At 47.5% G+C, this 15,279-nt stretch overlaps 2 protein-coding genes across 2 annotated transcripts; both read right to left on the reverse strand.

Moving 5' to 3' along the window:
• Positions 1 to 8: 8 nt before the first annotated feature.
• On the reverse strand, positions 9 to 2,134 carry LOC128727745 (beta-1,4-glucuronyltransferase 1-like). Its single transcript, XM_053821683.1, has 3 exons — positions 1,905 to 2,134; positions 413 to 1,337; positions 9 to 347 (listed from the first exon to the last, which is right to left on the reverse strand). The coding sequence occupies exons 1-3, from the start codon at positions 2,132 to 2,134 to the stop codon at positions 153 to 155; spliced, it is 1,350 nt and encodes a 449-aa protein (XP_053677658.1). The 3' UTR covers positions 9 to 152.
• A 3,601-nt stretch (positions 2,135 to 5,735) lies between these two features.
• LOC128723465 (beta-1,4-glucuronyltransferase 1-like) lies at positions 5,736 to 10,174 on the reverse strand. The gene is made up of 8 exons (XM_053817210.1): positions 9,836 to 10,174; positions 7,290 to 7,618; positions 7,045 to 7,224; positions 6,803 to 6,965; positions 6,466 to 6,731; positions 6,218 to 6,393; positions 6,011 to 6,144; positions 5,736 to 5,933 (listed from the first exon to the last, which is right to left on the reverse strand). Exons 1-8 carry the CDS (start codon positions 10,172 to 10,174, stop codon positions 5,736 to 5,738), a joined length of 1,785 nt encoding a protein of 594 aa, XP_053673185.1.
• Positions 10,175 to 15,279: the final 5,105 nt, after the last annotated feature.

Here is a 15,279-nt window from a genome sequence, read left to right on the forward strand (position 1 = left end):
ATCGAAATAAAAATATAAAAAAAGTGATGCTACAACATGGCACACTAAGGCATGTGAATAAAACCAACAACGACCCAATATTGTCGTGTTCGTTCATTTGACTAGAATAGAATGATGGTGTACCAGCATAGGATGACGAATGTTGGGTGCATTTAGATCCTGCATCCTTCACGCTTGCCGTAAAGTGCGACAATCTCGCCCTCGATAGTACTGTGCATAAAGGCACGTTGTTTCGATTGCTGCGATGGCCTGTTTGCTTGCGCCATCGTCTTTATACCTGGACGGTGCACTAAGAATCCATTGTCCAGCACATGATAATCATATCCCAAAATGCACATAATAAATCCCTAAAACAGGACAAGATACGTGACATGACCCCGCAATCATTTATAGCAATTAAGCGCACACTCACCTGAGTCATTTTATCAGCTTTTCCTTCCCAGCTTAATCGTTCTTCGTACTGCGGTTCGCGCTGTGTGCCGACATAAATCGGCTCCCAGGACGAGAAGGCTCCTTCTCGCTTCGACGTCACCTGAATGTCCATCGTGTAATCGTACTTCACCACGTCTAGCCACTCCGCATACCCGGGCACCGTATGGCAGTTAGAGCAGATTTTCTCGTGAAACTTTATCGCTTCTCCTTGCTCTAGTGCTTTCAGCAAATGAGCTTTATCAACAGGGATGTCCCTTCCTTCGGCAACCTCGAACACTGGCAGAACGTAGACGCTCGGACTGTGCAGAGTGTACTGGTAGAATGGATGTGCGATCATCCGCAGGAACATAGGTATAAAGTCAGGATTGGGGTAGAGCTCGATGTCACTCGCGAGAACGAAGTGCGTCTGTGCGGAACTACGGGCTATGTTCCGTGCCACGTTCACCGGATACGTTAAGTTATGCTCCATACGATACGTGTCCACAAACCCGCCTGACACATTAGTTAGATTCGTATTAGCACAGTCCAGCGGGGTCGCCAACAGCTTCCGGTAGTGATGGATCGGATTTTCGGGAAGGTGTTCTCGACCAAAGTATAGATGAAAGCTCACATACTCTTTAACGAGTGAACGGCGCTCGTGGCAATCTACTAGGTAGCGTATTAGTTCCACCGCACGGTCCAGATCTTTGCCAGGTGCGTAGACCGCGATACTAACAGGTGCAAGCCATCGCTCCAACAGTGGAACCACGTTGTCCAGGAACGTATGATCCCCGTGCGTGGTGTATGTGATAGTTTCGTAACACTCAACTGGCCGTTCCGTGGTGATAAAATTGCGCAAGACGTAATGCTCACCGTGCCTTTCCAGCTGGTATGCGTTTGATTGCTTGTTGCAGTTCAGTATGGTTCTTGAAATAGTGCAAAGAATCGGTAAGAAACAGACATAAGTGGTGCTAATTGAAATAACCGAGTCATTGATTTGAGCCGATCTGATTCAAGGCGGAATGGAAACCCGTAATCAAATTGATTCAATAAGGTGGGGGGAACAAAGACTACTCTCTTCCAAGATAACAAAACTAAAAGAATGTTTTGTTTTGCGCCTCTACCAAACGAATTTTTCCAAAGACTTCTCTCTTACAAGATAACAAAACTAAAATATGTTTCGTTTTGCGCCTCCACCAAACGCATTTTTATAAATCATATATACTCGGCCATGACGGCTAAAATTTCCCTGTTTTATTTTTTAATGATATTCACTTAAAGATGTTTTACTGTTGTTTTTTTTCAAAAGCAGAAAAGAAACAGTTGCATGTTCTCCCTCATGCAATCACTCAAACAATCAACCTGAGCTGATAACGATAGCTATGACGCGCAAACAGAAAATAATCTTCCCCATCACAAGGGTTGTTCCAACACACGTTTACATGTTTCGTTAACAGCCTATCGGTCGCATTAATTCCGCAGGAAGTACTTACTTTAGTCGACGCAGTAGTGCCTCGTGCGTTACCCCCTCCTCTAGATACTGATTTCGAGTGTAATCCGTTCCGACTTTCGGCTGATAGTAGTATCCCATGAGGCAAAATAGTATGAAGAACAGGATCACCAGCAACAGCACCGTCCGGAGCACGGTCGAGCGCCGGGCCACCATGGTGGCATCGTCCACAAGCAGTGGTTTGTAGTTTACTCTGTGGCTTAATGCTGTCATCTGACCGTAAGTTCAGGTCCAGTGCTTCAAGGACTCCGCGATCGATGCTTTGGAACACTTTATGCGAGAGAACGAGGCGTCGTTCAAGCGGCCTGTGCCTCTAACATACTCGATCGCACAATCGATCACAAACGGCTCTCAGAGCGCGTGATTTGATCGTCTGACGATCGAAATCGTTCAATCGTAATGCGCAGTGAAACTCTCACAGCTAATGCGTTCAACAGTTTGCCGACAAAACGTGTGTTCTAACGTGTCGATCACGTCGATTTAACGAGCACTATATGTAAACCTTGGGAAATTAGCACCTCCAAGAGCAGACAACCTAAGTGCAACGGCCGTGTGGTGTGCTCTACTCCGTTGAGGCTGTTCACTTGGCCACGTCCCAGTTCGAACGGTACCGCGCGGACAACTGAGTACGGTAGGTCTGGCGACTGACTCGGCATAACATTTCTCGACGATATCACATCGTACAGTGATAAGATAAGGGCGCATTCATTCTGAATTCGGCAGTTTAACCCACCTTCTTTACGATGAATCGGCAGCTTTCGAAGCCATATTTTTTCACGGATCATGCAAAACTGTGAGTCATGAATAGCGTCTACAGAAATGAAACGTGCTTCTTCGAAGATCGCGATCGATGGTCATCATTGGTAAACCTCCGTTAAGCTTCGTCAAACACGTGAGCGATTTCTTTAAAAAAGGAACACTTCTATGGAAATACATTTATTACTCCCGAGGATTCTGCATGTGTGCCTATCGTTTTTTCTGCTTTGTTTTACACCTGTACAATCTATGCTCCATTTACGAGTGTGCCCATGTCGTGCAAGGCATCAACCCACTTTTCCAGTTCGTAATACATCCATCGTGCGCTGGTGATGTGTGGAAAGCGAACATAAAGTCGTAGCACAAAACGCCAAAAAAAAAGAAAACTATATTTGCCAACATTAGGTTGAAACGAACTATATGTACAATTTTTGTCAATTTCAAATCACACACAATATAAATGAAAGTATACTCTTTGACTTTCGTGCCACTACCGTCTCTGTTACGTACATGATTGTTTGGGATAGCTTTCGTATGGAAATAGATGAAACGAACTAATGAACGAACTTGCTTTTCTATGCAAATATGCGCTCAAATAGGATGGAATTCCCACCACGCGCTCAAGTGCATGATTGCTAATGAATAAATTAATATCTAGGGCTATATATATGTACACAAGCTAACGTAAATTACGATAGAGAAACACTGTAATGATACGCTAATGATAAAAGTAACCCATACATCTTGTTCATGGTATCGAGCATTCGTCGTTCATGTAGTTTTTCGTATAATGAAGGATAGGTGTAAAGATTCTAGGTCATCGTTTCGTTGAGAATTGATAGTATCTATCTTATTGCCCGAGTCGATTTGATCTTGCTTCATATGCATTGCCTTTAGTGAGATTTCTAGTGTATATTTTGTGTATGCTAGTACTCCATCAACTCTTTTGCTTCGGACAGTTTTTAAATCTGTCGAGAATCGGCCCAATTATGCATTATGCCAGGCTTGATTTGTTCGTTCGATTTTGTGTATGATTTTGCATGTGCTTTATATTCTACCATACGAGTAAGGCACTTACTATGGAGACGTAAAGTAAACACCTACAATAGTGAGATTTACGATTACTTTGTCCGCTTGGTTTCATTAAATTTTATTACGGCCGTACTCTAGTGACCGTACCTGGTTGGTATGTTAAGCTAAATGAAGAATAGCTATTGAGCGAGTAATGCAAATGAATAGAATTAGTAGAACAGTACGCTAAGGATTACAATAGAAGATTGATATTTGCTTTTATCGAGAAAAGTATGAAAGATAATAGCAACTGTTGTATGCTACTTTTTAGGTTTCGATATGTTACTAGTTTTTGTTTATTTGCACAAACCTTTGCTATCAGCAAAAAACAGCAGAACATTTATGCCCGTGTGTATTATAAAATGTATAGTGTACAATGAAAAAAAAAAATAAACATATGTTTCTTTATGGGTTACTTGAATTATGGAAAGAGTATTTCAAATGTTTCTACAAGCTGTTAAACAAATCGGAATAATAAATAAAAATGATACGCGGGCTTTTGAATGAAAATTAAAATCGTGTCGGGGCCAAACTATTAGGCGTAAAATATGCTGAGAGCATGGACAATTGTTAGGGAAGATAGGAATTGTATACATGGTTTAAACTGCGTGATTTTAAAATAATAATCTTACTACATCATTTTATTTGGAGAAAGGCTGTCAAGAAACACATTTCCAGATTGAGCCAACGAGATTCGAACCTTCTACACAGCAGTTATCTCTCACAATTCAATTGAGTTTCAAATTGTAAGACTCCATTCAATTAAAAGTGTTTCCATGGGCATGTGTAGAGCATTTAATTTCATGTTTTCTGGAAAACTTATCAGATCAGTGCTTGGTCTTTCTGTAATATTTGTTAACATTCATGATTTATCGATTTCTCTACAATTTAAAACGTGCCACTTTGTAAAATATCTATCAATTAATTGTATGCTATATTACGCACTGTGAATGATTCCGTGTCATTCGACGACACTTACTGATTCTAAGTTTCTTTCTTCAAACTTTCTGTTCTAAGCCTATTTCAGAATCATAATATTGGTGTAAAAGACGCTTCAGCTTAGCTGCAAATGAGTGGCAAATATCAGACCGAAATTAAAAAAGAAAATAAAAATTCATCATAAAATCAATATTGCTGTGCCGATAAAGAGTATATTCCAACTCCGCAAATAGCGACAAAGAACACATTTCAAATGTGTACACTATTGACCGTGTCCTCATCAAAACATTAAACCGTCGTATGACTACGCGTTTGGAAACTCCTATGCGACCAAGGGGACGAGAGTTTCTAGATACGACACTTACTATGAAAATGGATTGCCTTAGCCTTTCGTAATTCCATGCACACACAAAAACAGATCTTCTCAAACATTTCGTTATCACTTGGCAATGTTATTTGCTAACCTTTCTTCTCGCTCCTCAAACTAAAAAAGTAACTCAAGTGTTCTCAGGTAATATCACGTTTTTGGAAACGGTTCGCTATCGCGATCGTCCCCGCTACCCAATGCACAATGTCTTTGGATCTTCGGGGACTGTTCCACTGTTGGATAGATCCTAAATCATACATTAATCGCGTCATCCCGCTGACGTACGTATCCGTAAGCACGAGAGTATGACCTACCTGCACACTTGCTTATCATAAAATGGTTCCTTATACCCTGTAGACTTCCCCTGCAATGGCAGCAAGGACAGGGACCATGCGCTCATCATCGTCGCCTGCGTCGAATGTAGCCCTTTGGTTTACCTTTCTTGCGCCGGTTGCCCACGTGCGGCCTATAGGGAACCGCAGGCAGGGCCGACATGACAGAAAATGAAGACCATCCGGCCGCAGAACCGAAGGACGATGAGATCATGGTCCGCGAACGTCTACCAATTATACCCCTACCACCACCACCGACATTAGCACCATTACCACCATCACCATCAGCATTAGTACTACCATTGCCACCGACGTCGTTGGCCTTATACTAATGTTGTTTCCCCTTCAACTATACAGCACAGCCCTTGCGCGTTCCGTACATGACCTGCAGCTCCGGGTAGATGATCTTCTTGATCAGCTGGTTCGTTTTCGCCGCCAGCATCGCTCGCTTCGGGTCCTTTTTCAGGACCTTGATGCCCGGTTTGTGCACCAGGAAAGCGTTATCGAGAATGTGGAAATCGTAATCGAGGACGCACAGTGCATAGCCCTGAAAAAGGAGTAAAAAATCAAACGCATGAGTTGATTCGATGTCTTTGGAACTGAAGAACGACTCCTTCTACTCACCTGCGTCATTTTATCACTTTTTCCTTCCCAGCTTAACCGCTCGTCATAGTGCGGATCGGCATGTGTTCCGATGTAGATCGGTTCCCAATGAACGAAATAGCCAATTCGTTTGCCGATATGAAACACGCCCAAATCTACAACGAGAGCAACGGAAATATGAAAAATAGGTATCTGACAACACCGCAGCACCTGAAAATGATCTCTTACCGTCGGTTTCATTGGCAGCGATCCACTCTTTGGACTTCGGCACACCGTGACAACTGGAGCAGACACGTTTGTGGAAAGGAATCGCTTTGCCGGACCGCAGTAGTTCTTGCAGCTCGGCCTTATCCCGTGGCACCGGTGAACTGTTATCTACCTCGAATATTGGCAGAGGAAAGACTCTGTAAGAAAGAAGTAAAAAAAGGATGCATAAACACCAAGCCACGTGCTCGTACCGCAGAAAGGATGTCTACCGTGGATTCTTGCGCTGCAACACAGGCTCGTTCCGTGCGATCATCTCCAGAAACTTATGAACTAGACCCGGATTAGGATACAATTCGATATCGCTAGCTAGGAGGAAATGTGTCATCGCCGCGTCTCGTGCAATGTTGCGACCGACGTTGACGGGATAGAGCAGCTTTTTCTGCGTCTTGTATAGCTGCGCCACCGACACGTTGAAATATGGTATCGCCAGTGAGCAGTTGTACGACGTATCTAATACTTGATTGTGTTTAGGAACCTACAAAGAATGCGCAAAAGAAATTAGACACACTCCACTGGGATGGTGCTTGTGGGTTTGGCTATACTCACAAATTTTGGAATATGTTTACTACTAAAATAAATATGAAATGTGACAAACTGTCGCACTAAATGACTCTCTGGTATGCAGTCTCTTAGATATTTTATTGAATTGATCGTGGGCACAAAATCCGTGCCCGGTGCATGAAGCGCAAGGCTAACTGGAGCGTTCCACCTGCAAATTTTGGGAGGAAAAAAACGAGACCAAATTGAGACTTATTTCGTGGTCGCGACGTTCGCACGAGATAGCGTACCTCTCCAGAAGTGGTACTAAATTATCCAGAAACGTGTAATCTGCGTGTGTTGTATAGGTGATTGTTTCGTGGCACCGCAAGTCACCGTGTTCGGCGCGGATGTAGTTCCGCAACACCCAGAAGTCACCCCGCTGGCCGATGTACGGTTCGTAGTCGCGGTCATGGCAATTGAGCAGTGATCTGAAAGTTGGCCAAAATGGCATTAGAATCGGTTTATCGTCTTCCACAGCACCGCTGATACTCACCTCAGCTTGGCATCCACGTCCATGGATGCGGTAGTGGAGAAGATATCGCTACCATTTAGCACACCCGTTGCTCCACCACCCGGTCCCACGCCGGCGAGTTGCTGGCCGTCCTGATAGAGCACATCCCCACCGACGACCATCTTCCGGACGGTGCTCTTCTCCGTTGGCACATCGAAACGACTATCGTCTACATTAAGATTACTGTTATCTACATCTCGTGCTTCCTGCATCAACTGCTCCTGCTGCTGCTGTTGCTGCTGTTGGTGGGCACCTCTTGCAACCAGCTGTCGCTGGGGTTGCGACTGTTGAAACACTTCCTGCACACCGATCTGCAAATAACACCGGCGTACCACGGGTGGCATCAATCATGTCATTCAGCGTATGCAAAACTCGCTCGCCAACCCCCAAGCGTCGTTGACCCAATTTTGCAAAACCAGCGTGAAACCTTAAATCACGAAATCACGTCCACAGTCCGGGCCAAATGCCAACCGAACTCAAGATCCTGTTCTACCCTGACGCCGGACCTACGCCTGGCGAAGGTAATGTGCCGTTCAACGCCCCATTTCGCGAATGCTCAGAGGAATACGCGATTTTCGGTCGACAAACGACACAAAAGACGGCTCATAAATGATGTCTTGCTACATGACAAATTCATCCTGCAGCGGGGAAGATACCGCACAACAGCCGGGAAAGACCGGCTTAAGAGTTTAAGGTCAACCCCAACGCCCCACATGCCCTCGCAAACAAACGCATTAATGCTTCACTTCATTTCGCGCGAGAACCGTTAAGGAAAAGCTTTCATTGCTTCGGTCATGCCACGGTTATTTGTATTCGCCGGGAACGCACGCCTCGCCGTTGCATTGGCAACTTCATTCCGAGTGTACAAAACCACCCGCTATGCAATCCGTTCTCCGATTGCCCCATTTTCCTACCTCCCCCAAGGGGTTTCCACTGCATAATTGATAGCGTTTGCGAATTCGATGTCGCCGGATCTTGCGTAGCGGCGGCGCAAATATTTATCATCTCGTCGCCTCGCCACAGGCCAGACACAACTGAGGCTCAGCAGCAACAGCATCCTGCCGAACGCTGAACGTGGACACCGTGTTCGAAAAGTCGTCCAACGGCGATCGAAAACCGGCACACGCGGGTGTACCCGGTAAGTATGGCAAACAAGAAAGCCATAAAGCGATTTCCGCATCGTCGTGTGTCTGCCAAAACGCGAAAAGCACAGCTTGAGCGGTGACACTCTTGGGCACCGGAAAAGGATCAAGGAACCACCCGCGGCACCAGCTGGCACATGGCGGTGCCTACGAAGGCCACCGTTATCGCTCCAAAAATAGACGGAATTGGCGCAAAAGTGGATCCGAAACACTTCCGCGAAGATGCGGGAAAACGGAACGCCTCGGGCAACGCGTTTCTGTAGCACTAATTGGTCAAGCAGCGTGGATGAGCTACGGTAAAGCCGGGGACCAGTCGACCGGACGGGACGTTTTTTTTTTCATCGTCATTTTGTCTCATCGATCAGATTGCCCTCTCGGCGTTGTTCGATTTACGGCTTCCGAGTGACCAAAATCTTCTGCTTTTTTATTTATGCTAATTGGCACCGATCGATACGGCGCGCGAGATGGATGAGTTCACGTTCTAGAAGCCTCGCACAGGAGAGGTTTCGGGCTATTGGAAGGCTTTTTCTTCCAGTTTCTTCTCAACTGTCGAATGCAGCAACAACGACGCAACCGCTCCAACCGTCCAACAGCCTCAGTCGCGTCGTGTCGTGAGTAAGGAATAAAATAATCATAAAACAAAAAAATGAGGCTTCTCCTCATCACCAGTCAGTCAGCGGCGTGGAACTGGAACATTCCGACGTGAAAGAACGAGCAACGAAAAACTCCTCCTCATCGACAACGCGCAGTTGAAATGCGCCCTCAGCCGTTTGAATATTCATTACCTTAAAGAACCTAGACTTTCTAAATCTCCCAAAAAACCGCCGGGCTATTTTAAGCCGCGCGCTAGGCAAATGTGCGTCGAAAACCCACCAGTACCGTAGCATTGCAGTACCGTGAGCGGTGCATTTCTTAGAGGACACCGCAAGGCAACCACCTCACGTCGCGACGTCGACACCATTAGTCATTCTTGCCATTTACGATCGTACTTGCTGCGACGAGTGCAGGTCCGTGTGTCGCCTCCGGTCCGGTACGATTGGGGGTGCAATTTCGGGTTGCTACAAATTCGACTGGCGCTGACAAATTTCGACATTAAACTGCCCCAAAACACCACGTGGGCTAATGTTTAATGTACTTCGAGACGAGCATGCGAACAAGCGAATAAAACGGCATAAAGGAAGGGCCTCGGTGTTCCGGCCTGCCGGTGGTATACTGACGTAGCAGGTATGAGTTGGTTTTGCTCGAGAGTAAAACATGAAACTTCATTAAGCTGCCAACTAATTGCGAGGGCATTGTGCTGGACATGGACAGTGTTCTTACGTGGATCAAATCTTTTTCGACGCTGGTTTCATCCCCTTAATCATGCAACATGCCCAAAAAACTTACCCCATTTTCTTGAATTTTTAACACTAAACTACTGTGTCCTTGTTGAGGTGATTGTTGTTGCTGTTGCTGCTGCTGCTGCTGCTGCTGTTGCTGTTGTTGTAGAAAGAGCTGTTGTTGCTGTTGCTCGAACAGTTGCTGCTCGGCCTCAAGCAACCGCTGCTGGGCCGGCAGGTACGGTTTGAACTGCTCGGCAGCCGGTTGCTTTAGCACCTCGTCCGATATGATGTAGGCCGGACCGAGGGCAAAGTTGCCGCTGCCGATCAGCAGATGGCTGCCGATGTACAGCACCACCGCCACGTTGATCAGGATGCTGCAGCGCAGGAGCCAGTTACGACGCATTCTGATGACGTTGGGGAGCTTCAGCTTGGGGCCGTTTGCGTTCAACGTTGCGCTTCTCAAGTGGGTCGGTGTGATGTGGCCTATTTGCCGTGCCAAAGTTGCCGATACGCCGAGGAGCTGACGAATACCGACGCAACAATGCTTTGGGGTGGTTGCTAATTTTTGGGAATTTTTCCTTTTGGTCCGACAATCTGGCAGAGGGCGTTCGTAAGCGAGTGTGGCGAAGCGTATGGCGATGACGTAGGGTTGACGTGAAGGTTTTGTGGCGTTTGAGCTATGGCTTCAAATGGCTAGCTTCACCTCAATTCACCGACTACCGGTTCCGCAGCGTCCGAAGGGAATCGCAAAATGTCTCACACACCTCGTCAATAGCTTCGCCGGTCGCAAAAAATCTATGTCATCGTCTTTAATATCCCGTTCCGATTTCTGGTGCGGTACGCGGCGCAGTATTCCAGTTTCCGCGGATGAATCTGCGATGGAAGAATAGGAAACGAACATGAAACACGACAACGAGAGACAAATTTAGTACACCACGTACTCGGGGTACAAGAGGGACGCGCAGAGAGGCTGAAGGGATACGGAACACGACTATTATTATTGCCGCACATCAACCTCACTCTGCGCAACGTGGAGTCAACCATTTTACGTTTTTTTTTCTCTTCTTTCTTCTCTCAACTGTGGCGCTTTTTCAAGCGTCAGAATCGCGCAATTGATTCATCATCAATCGATCGTTCATCCTCGCGCGATCGCGCTAGTGAATGTGCAATTGTGCGCCGTGGAGGGTAGTTTGCCCGGTGAGCCATCAAAAGGCCCACCATAAAACGGAACGAATTCACATCCAGTGATGTCAGCGCGTGGATTTAGAGAATTCCCACCACCAGGAGGAGAAGGCCGCTCCAATCGGCATCACATCTCGTGATCTTCTCGATCACCGGGCACTATGCTGTCAATTCGACTAATCGCCATTCATTCGCAGGCCCTTTTTGCCTTGTGTTCTTCTCGTCCGGGTCGGATGAGTCGCTCGGCGTGCCGATGTGACTCAGGCTCCCGTGTGAGCCTTCTCACCTTGAGAAGCCTTCTTCCTGGCCGGTGGCTTCACACAAGGGAGCAGGATGATACAGAACATAATCACCGTCAAGGATGATGTCATCGTTTGAGGCGACGTTCAGGTTAAGGTTGAAGGTGCAACCAACACACATCGCCAAACGAGAGACGCAGAAAAAGGCTTTGGGCTGTAAAACAACAAAACGTCGTTTAGCTCGTGCTCCTCCTGGGGAGTGTAAAGTGATACCATACACTGTATCATAATGATGTTTGCTCAAGGTTTTTAGCTAATGGCGATGGAGGTCATTGAAGGAGGTTCTGGATCGACGTGATATCACCGAAACCACAGACACATAGAGCATATAACAAAGAAAAAAAAGACCTCTTCGGAAATAGACCCATGTTCAGAGCTGTTCAGCTAGAAAAACTACGAGCAGCAGAGAAACGCCTTTTAGCTAGCAAACTACTCGCTAAGCTTAGATGCACTGAACATCCTGAACTTTTGCAAGAATTTCCGCAGCCCATTGACGGAGCTAATGAGGCCGAAATTATGAGCCCAGCCCGGAGTCCCGTCCTCACTTATCCGGTGCTGCGAAGCGCAACTCTCACACCATTAAAGGCCCCTCGAGCCCCACAACACGGCTAATGTGCGAAAATTCCGAAGAAAATACCAATTAAACGGCTTTCGACCATCATCCCCGTAGCCGTTTGCCGCCACCGGACGTGACTTTCCGGGGCGCGCGGCTTTTTCCACCGAACGCAGCTTCCTCGCAACGCTTCGCTGCGTCGTTTCAACGGCCACAACGGAACACGGCTAGTGGCGGACGGTTTTCAAACCCCGCAGAACGCGCTTGGCGGTGTAGAAGCTGCGAAACGGTGGTGCCGAGTTTGCCGCAAACTTTTCCAAACTGCGGAAGTGCGCCAGTTTGCCGGTGCCGGTAGCTCAGAACGAACTCCGGAGAGGCGTGATCCCACGCAAAAGCGAACCAGAACACACGGCGGTGGGATGACGAATTAAGTAACATTTAAATTCCGCCGCAACGAACGGCGCGTCGCTACCACATCGCGGTTGCTCAGGAATCGCACACTTGCGATGCACCTTGCGTACAGGCGTTGCATAATTGCGCGACAAGCAGATGCAATCTGACTCGAAATTGTTCTTTAAATTGGGTCGTCGCAGGGTGTCGCTGTCTGGTGCCCTAGACCGTCTTGCATTACTTTGCAGGACGCCAATTTGGTTGGCTACGGCGTACAAGCGACATTTTCACACGCGCCCGAGACGGCTAGCCTACCCGAGCGTGCTAGATACCACGGGGGGGAAATTCGCACTAGACGAGAATGATAGATTGCTGTCGATCGGGGCACCAGACAACGGTGCCAGTGTTACGTTCCACTGTTCTGTGTGACTGCGTCCAAGGGCCGGCGTTTCAGTTGTGTTCTTCTTCGTACCGTGCTCAATCTCCTCAGGGTGGGATCATGTGAGTGCAGCGGTGCGCGAACTTTTATCGTAATAAATTTCCCACCAATAGGCCTTTCCACTCCGCAACCACACTGGAGCGAACTGGTCCCCATTGCGAACCATGGTCAGGGTCAATGAATTGCCAGTTTCAGCCGGTCCGACCGCACATACGAACTGCTGGTTGGTGAATCGTTCCACGGCTTATACTTCACGGTCACGGCTTGTGAAACGAGCGCGTCCAAGGCGCTGTTAGTAGGATGTGCACGTCTGTGATTTTATGACGTGCCGAAGCAACTTCACTGGCCCCTTCGAAGAAAGCCACCTTTCACCAGAGATCCCGCCGGAGCAAGCGTCGGTTGGATTTATGATGGTCCTCTCGAGGAAAAAAGGGACAAAAAGCGAGCAAAAAAGTGACCCCCACACAGAAGCGTTACAAATCCCTCCAACAGGTGGTGTGGTGAAAAGTAAATGGCGCCAGAGATTTGTGGCAACTCCTCGCGTGGTGATGACTTGTCAAAGGCGAATCCGTTAATCGTCCTTTAACGGGGGTGCGCTGGTGCATTAGCTTCACGAAAAGAGCCCGTGACGATGCGCATCCACGACAAATCTGTCCAATGATCTACTTTACCAAGGCATCCCAACGAGTGTGTGTGCGTGATTAGGACACGGAAAAATTTCGTCCACTCGCCAGGATCGGTCCGTTCGTTTTCCCGCACAAAACCTCACAATTAATCACTGTTACGCCCCGTTGGTGGTCGCCTTTTTACAATCGATCGTTGACGAGGGTCTCGTCGGTGGAAAGTTTCTGCTCGGCCCGGGTTTTCCTGCAGCATTTTCGTTCGCAGCTTTTCATCTTTTGACATCTGTCAGAGCCAAGCGGGCACGGGCGGAAGGCAAAAAAGGATCAAACTTAACTTTCAACTATTGACAGCCAGCGGAGCGGAGTATTTTTTCCGGCTCGTTTCGAAGTTTGCCCTCGGACGCATCGCAAACGATTCGATGAGAGTCGCGTGGAATAGCGAGCCTGGGTGGACCGTAAAAGTAGGGCTCATGCTAAAATGGCTTTCAATCAATTAGCTGCATGTTTCGAGGCTACTAGCACGAAGCATTAACGGGACAAATTCATCCGCTGTATGAATGGTATCAAATTTCGAAACGTAAAGTCATCATGACGGAAGTTTACTTTCATATCCTGTATCAAACAACAACTGCTCACATCGGCAATACGCCAGGGTTTTCCCACTCCCTGGAAGGAATATTCTTTTCAAATTTAATCCCATATAACTAACCGACCGTGAGTATCGCTGAGCAGGCGGTTTTCGCGGAATGAGCAAATGTTTGCACTTGTACCACACGTCCATCAGCCACAACCCGACGGGAACTGGAACCGCCTTCCAGCCAAACCGATCGATGTCAAGTGGCAATGAGGCGGGTTTAGCAAACGGTTCGCTCGTTTGTTCTTTGATCCTTAGTGGCGAGGACGCCAATCATGACCCAGCCGCATATTATCAACCACATCACCATTATCCACCCCACGGTCTTATTGCATCGTTTGCTTTCGCGGGCGCATCTAATATTTGTGCGGCACTCAGGCTGATTGAATGTTTGCCAGCAAAGCGTTCGATAAAAAGCTACCGATACTATCCACTGGAACCGCTGGAACATGGCCGGGTGGTGGATTACGATCAATAACGTTTTGCACCACCACGATGGTGGCATCTTCCACCGGCGCCGATGGATAGTGATGTCGTGTTGAGACAACCTTTCGCAAATAATGCTTAAAATAACAATCCACTTGTATCCACTAAACGGCGCAGAGTGCCTCCGGCTCTGGAGTAAGCCATCAGATCTGATCCTTGAAACCAGTACGTACCTTTTTTTCTTCTTACTTCTAATGCATCCGCCGCTGTTGGTGCATTCGATTCCCGCCAGGGCCCCTCGGGGGCGCATCAGTTCGGCACGGATCGGCGAGAAAGGACATCGATCGCAGCACAGTCGTCCTTAGTCCCGGCGACACAGGTGCTGACAGCGGCAGAGTGGCTGAACGGGCTGATAACGATGCTGCTGATAAGCGGTGCGTCCGCGATGCTGATGGTGGAGGTGATGATGGTGATGCTGCTGCAGGCAATGATGGCGTTGACAGCAATTACAATCCATTTGTCGTCTGCAACTGACTCCTGTTCCGGGTGGCGTCCGATTGCAATCGAACTCGCTTCCGGTGAGCGAACGGTGAGCGAACCTAGCCAATCTGTTCGCGAGTGGAACGGAAGAAAAACGCAACGGAAACGAGATCGGATTAGAAAGAACGGTTGACAGGCGGATCGCAGTTCGCTCTCGTGTTGTGGAGTTTTTAATTCATTTCACGACGTTCATATTTTATAGCCCTTCGCGGGAAATTGAGCGGAAAAACTTGTACGAATAAAAAAAGACCTGAAACATTAATAATTTGCACCGCACACATACGCATGTGTGTTTTGCTGCTGCGTCTCGCGCAATCGAAACGAAAGACTAACAAAATGCCGTTCAGCCACCAATTCGCTAAATGGTTGAAATTCGATAATGGCAGCCCGATGTGCGTGGATTCGCGTAATTGAAGCCCTCC

The sequence above is a fragment of the Anopheles nili genome, chromosome 3, assembly GCF_943737925.1.
Source record: "Anopheles nili chromosome 3, idAnoNiliSN_F5_01, whole genome shotgun sequence".
Classification (NCBI taxonomy): Eukaryota; Metazoa; Arthropoda; class Insecta; order Diptera; family Culicidae; genus Anopheles; species Anopheles nili.

Excerpts from the sequence above, each read along its gene's own strand:
- LOC128723465 (XM_053817210.1), bottom strand. The coding sequence starts at position 10,174 with ATGCGTCGTAACTGGCTCCTGCGCTGCAGCATCCTGATCAACGTGGCG. Across the intron at positions 6,732-6,802 it reads GTAAACATATTCCAAAATTT|GTTCCTAAACACAATCAAGT; the intron begins GTGAGTATAGCC and ends CATTCTTTGTAG. Across the intron at positions 6,394-6,465 it reads TTGCAGCGCAAGAATCCACG|AGTCTTTCCTCTGCCAATAT; the intron begins GTAGACATCCTT and ends TCTTTCTTACAG.
- LOC128727745 (XM_053821683.1), bottom strand. The coding sequence starts at position 2,134 with ATGACAGCATTAAGCCACAGAGTAAACTACAAACCACTGCTTGTGGAC. Across the intron at positions 1,338-1,904 it reads GCACTACTGCGTCGACTAAA|AACCATACTGAACTGCAACA; the intron begins GTAAGTACTTCC and ends CACTATTTCAAG. Across the intron at positions 348-412 it reads AAGCTGATAAAATGACTCAG|GGATTTATTATGTGCATTTT; the intron begins GTGAGTGTGCGC and ends GTCCTGTTTTAG.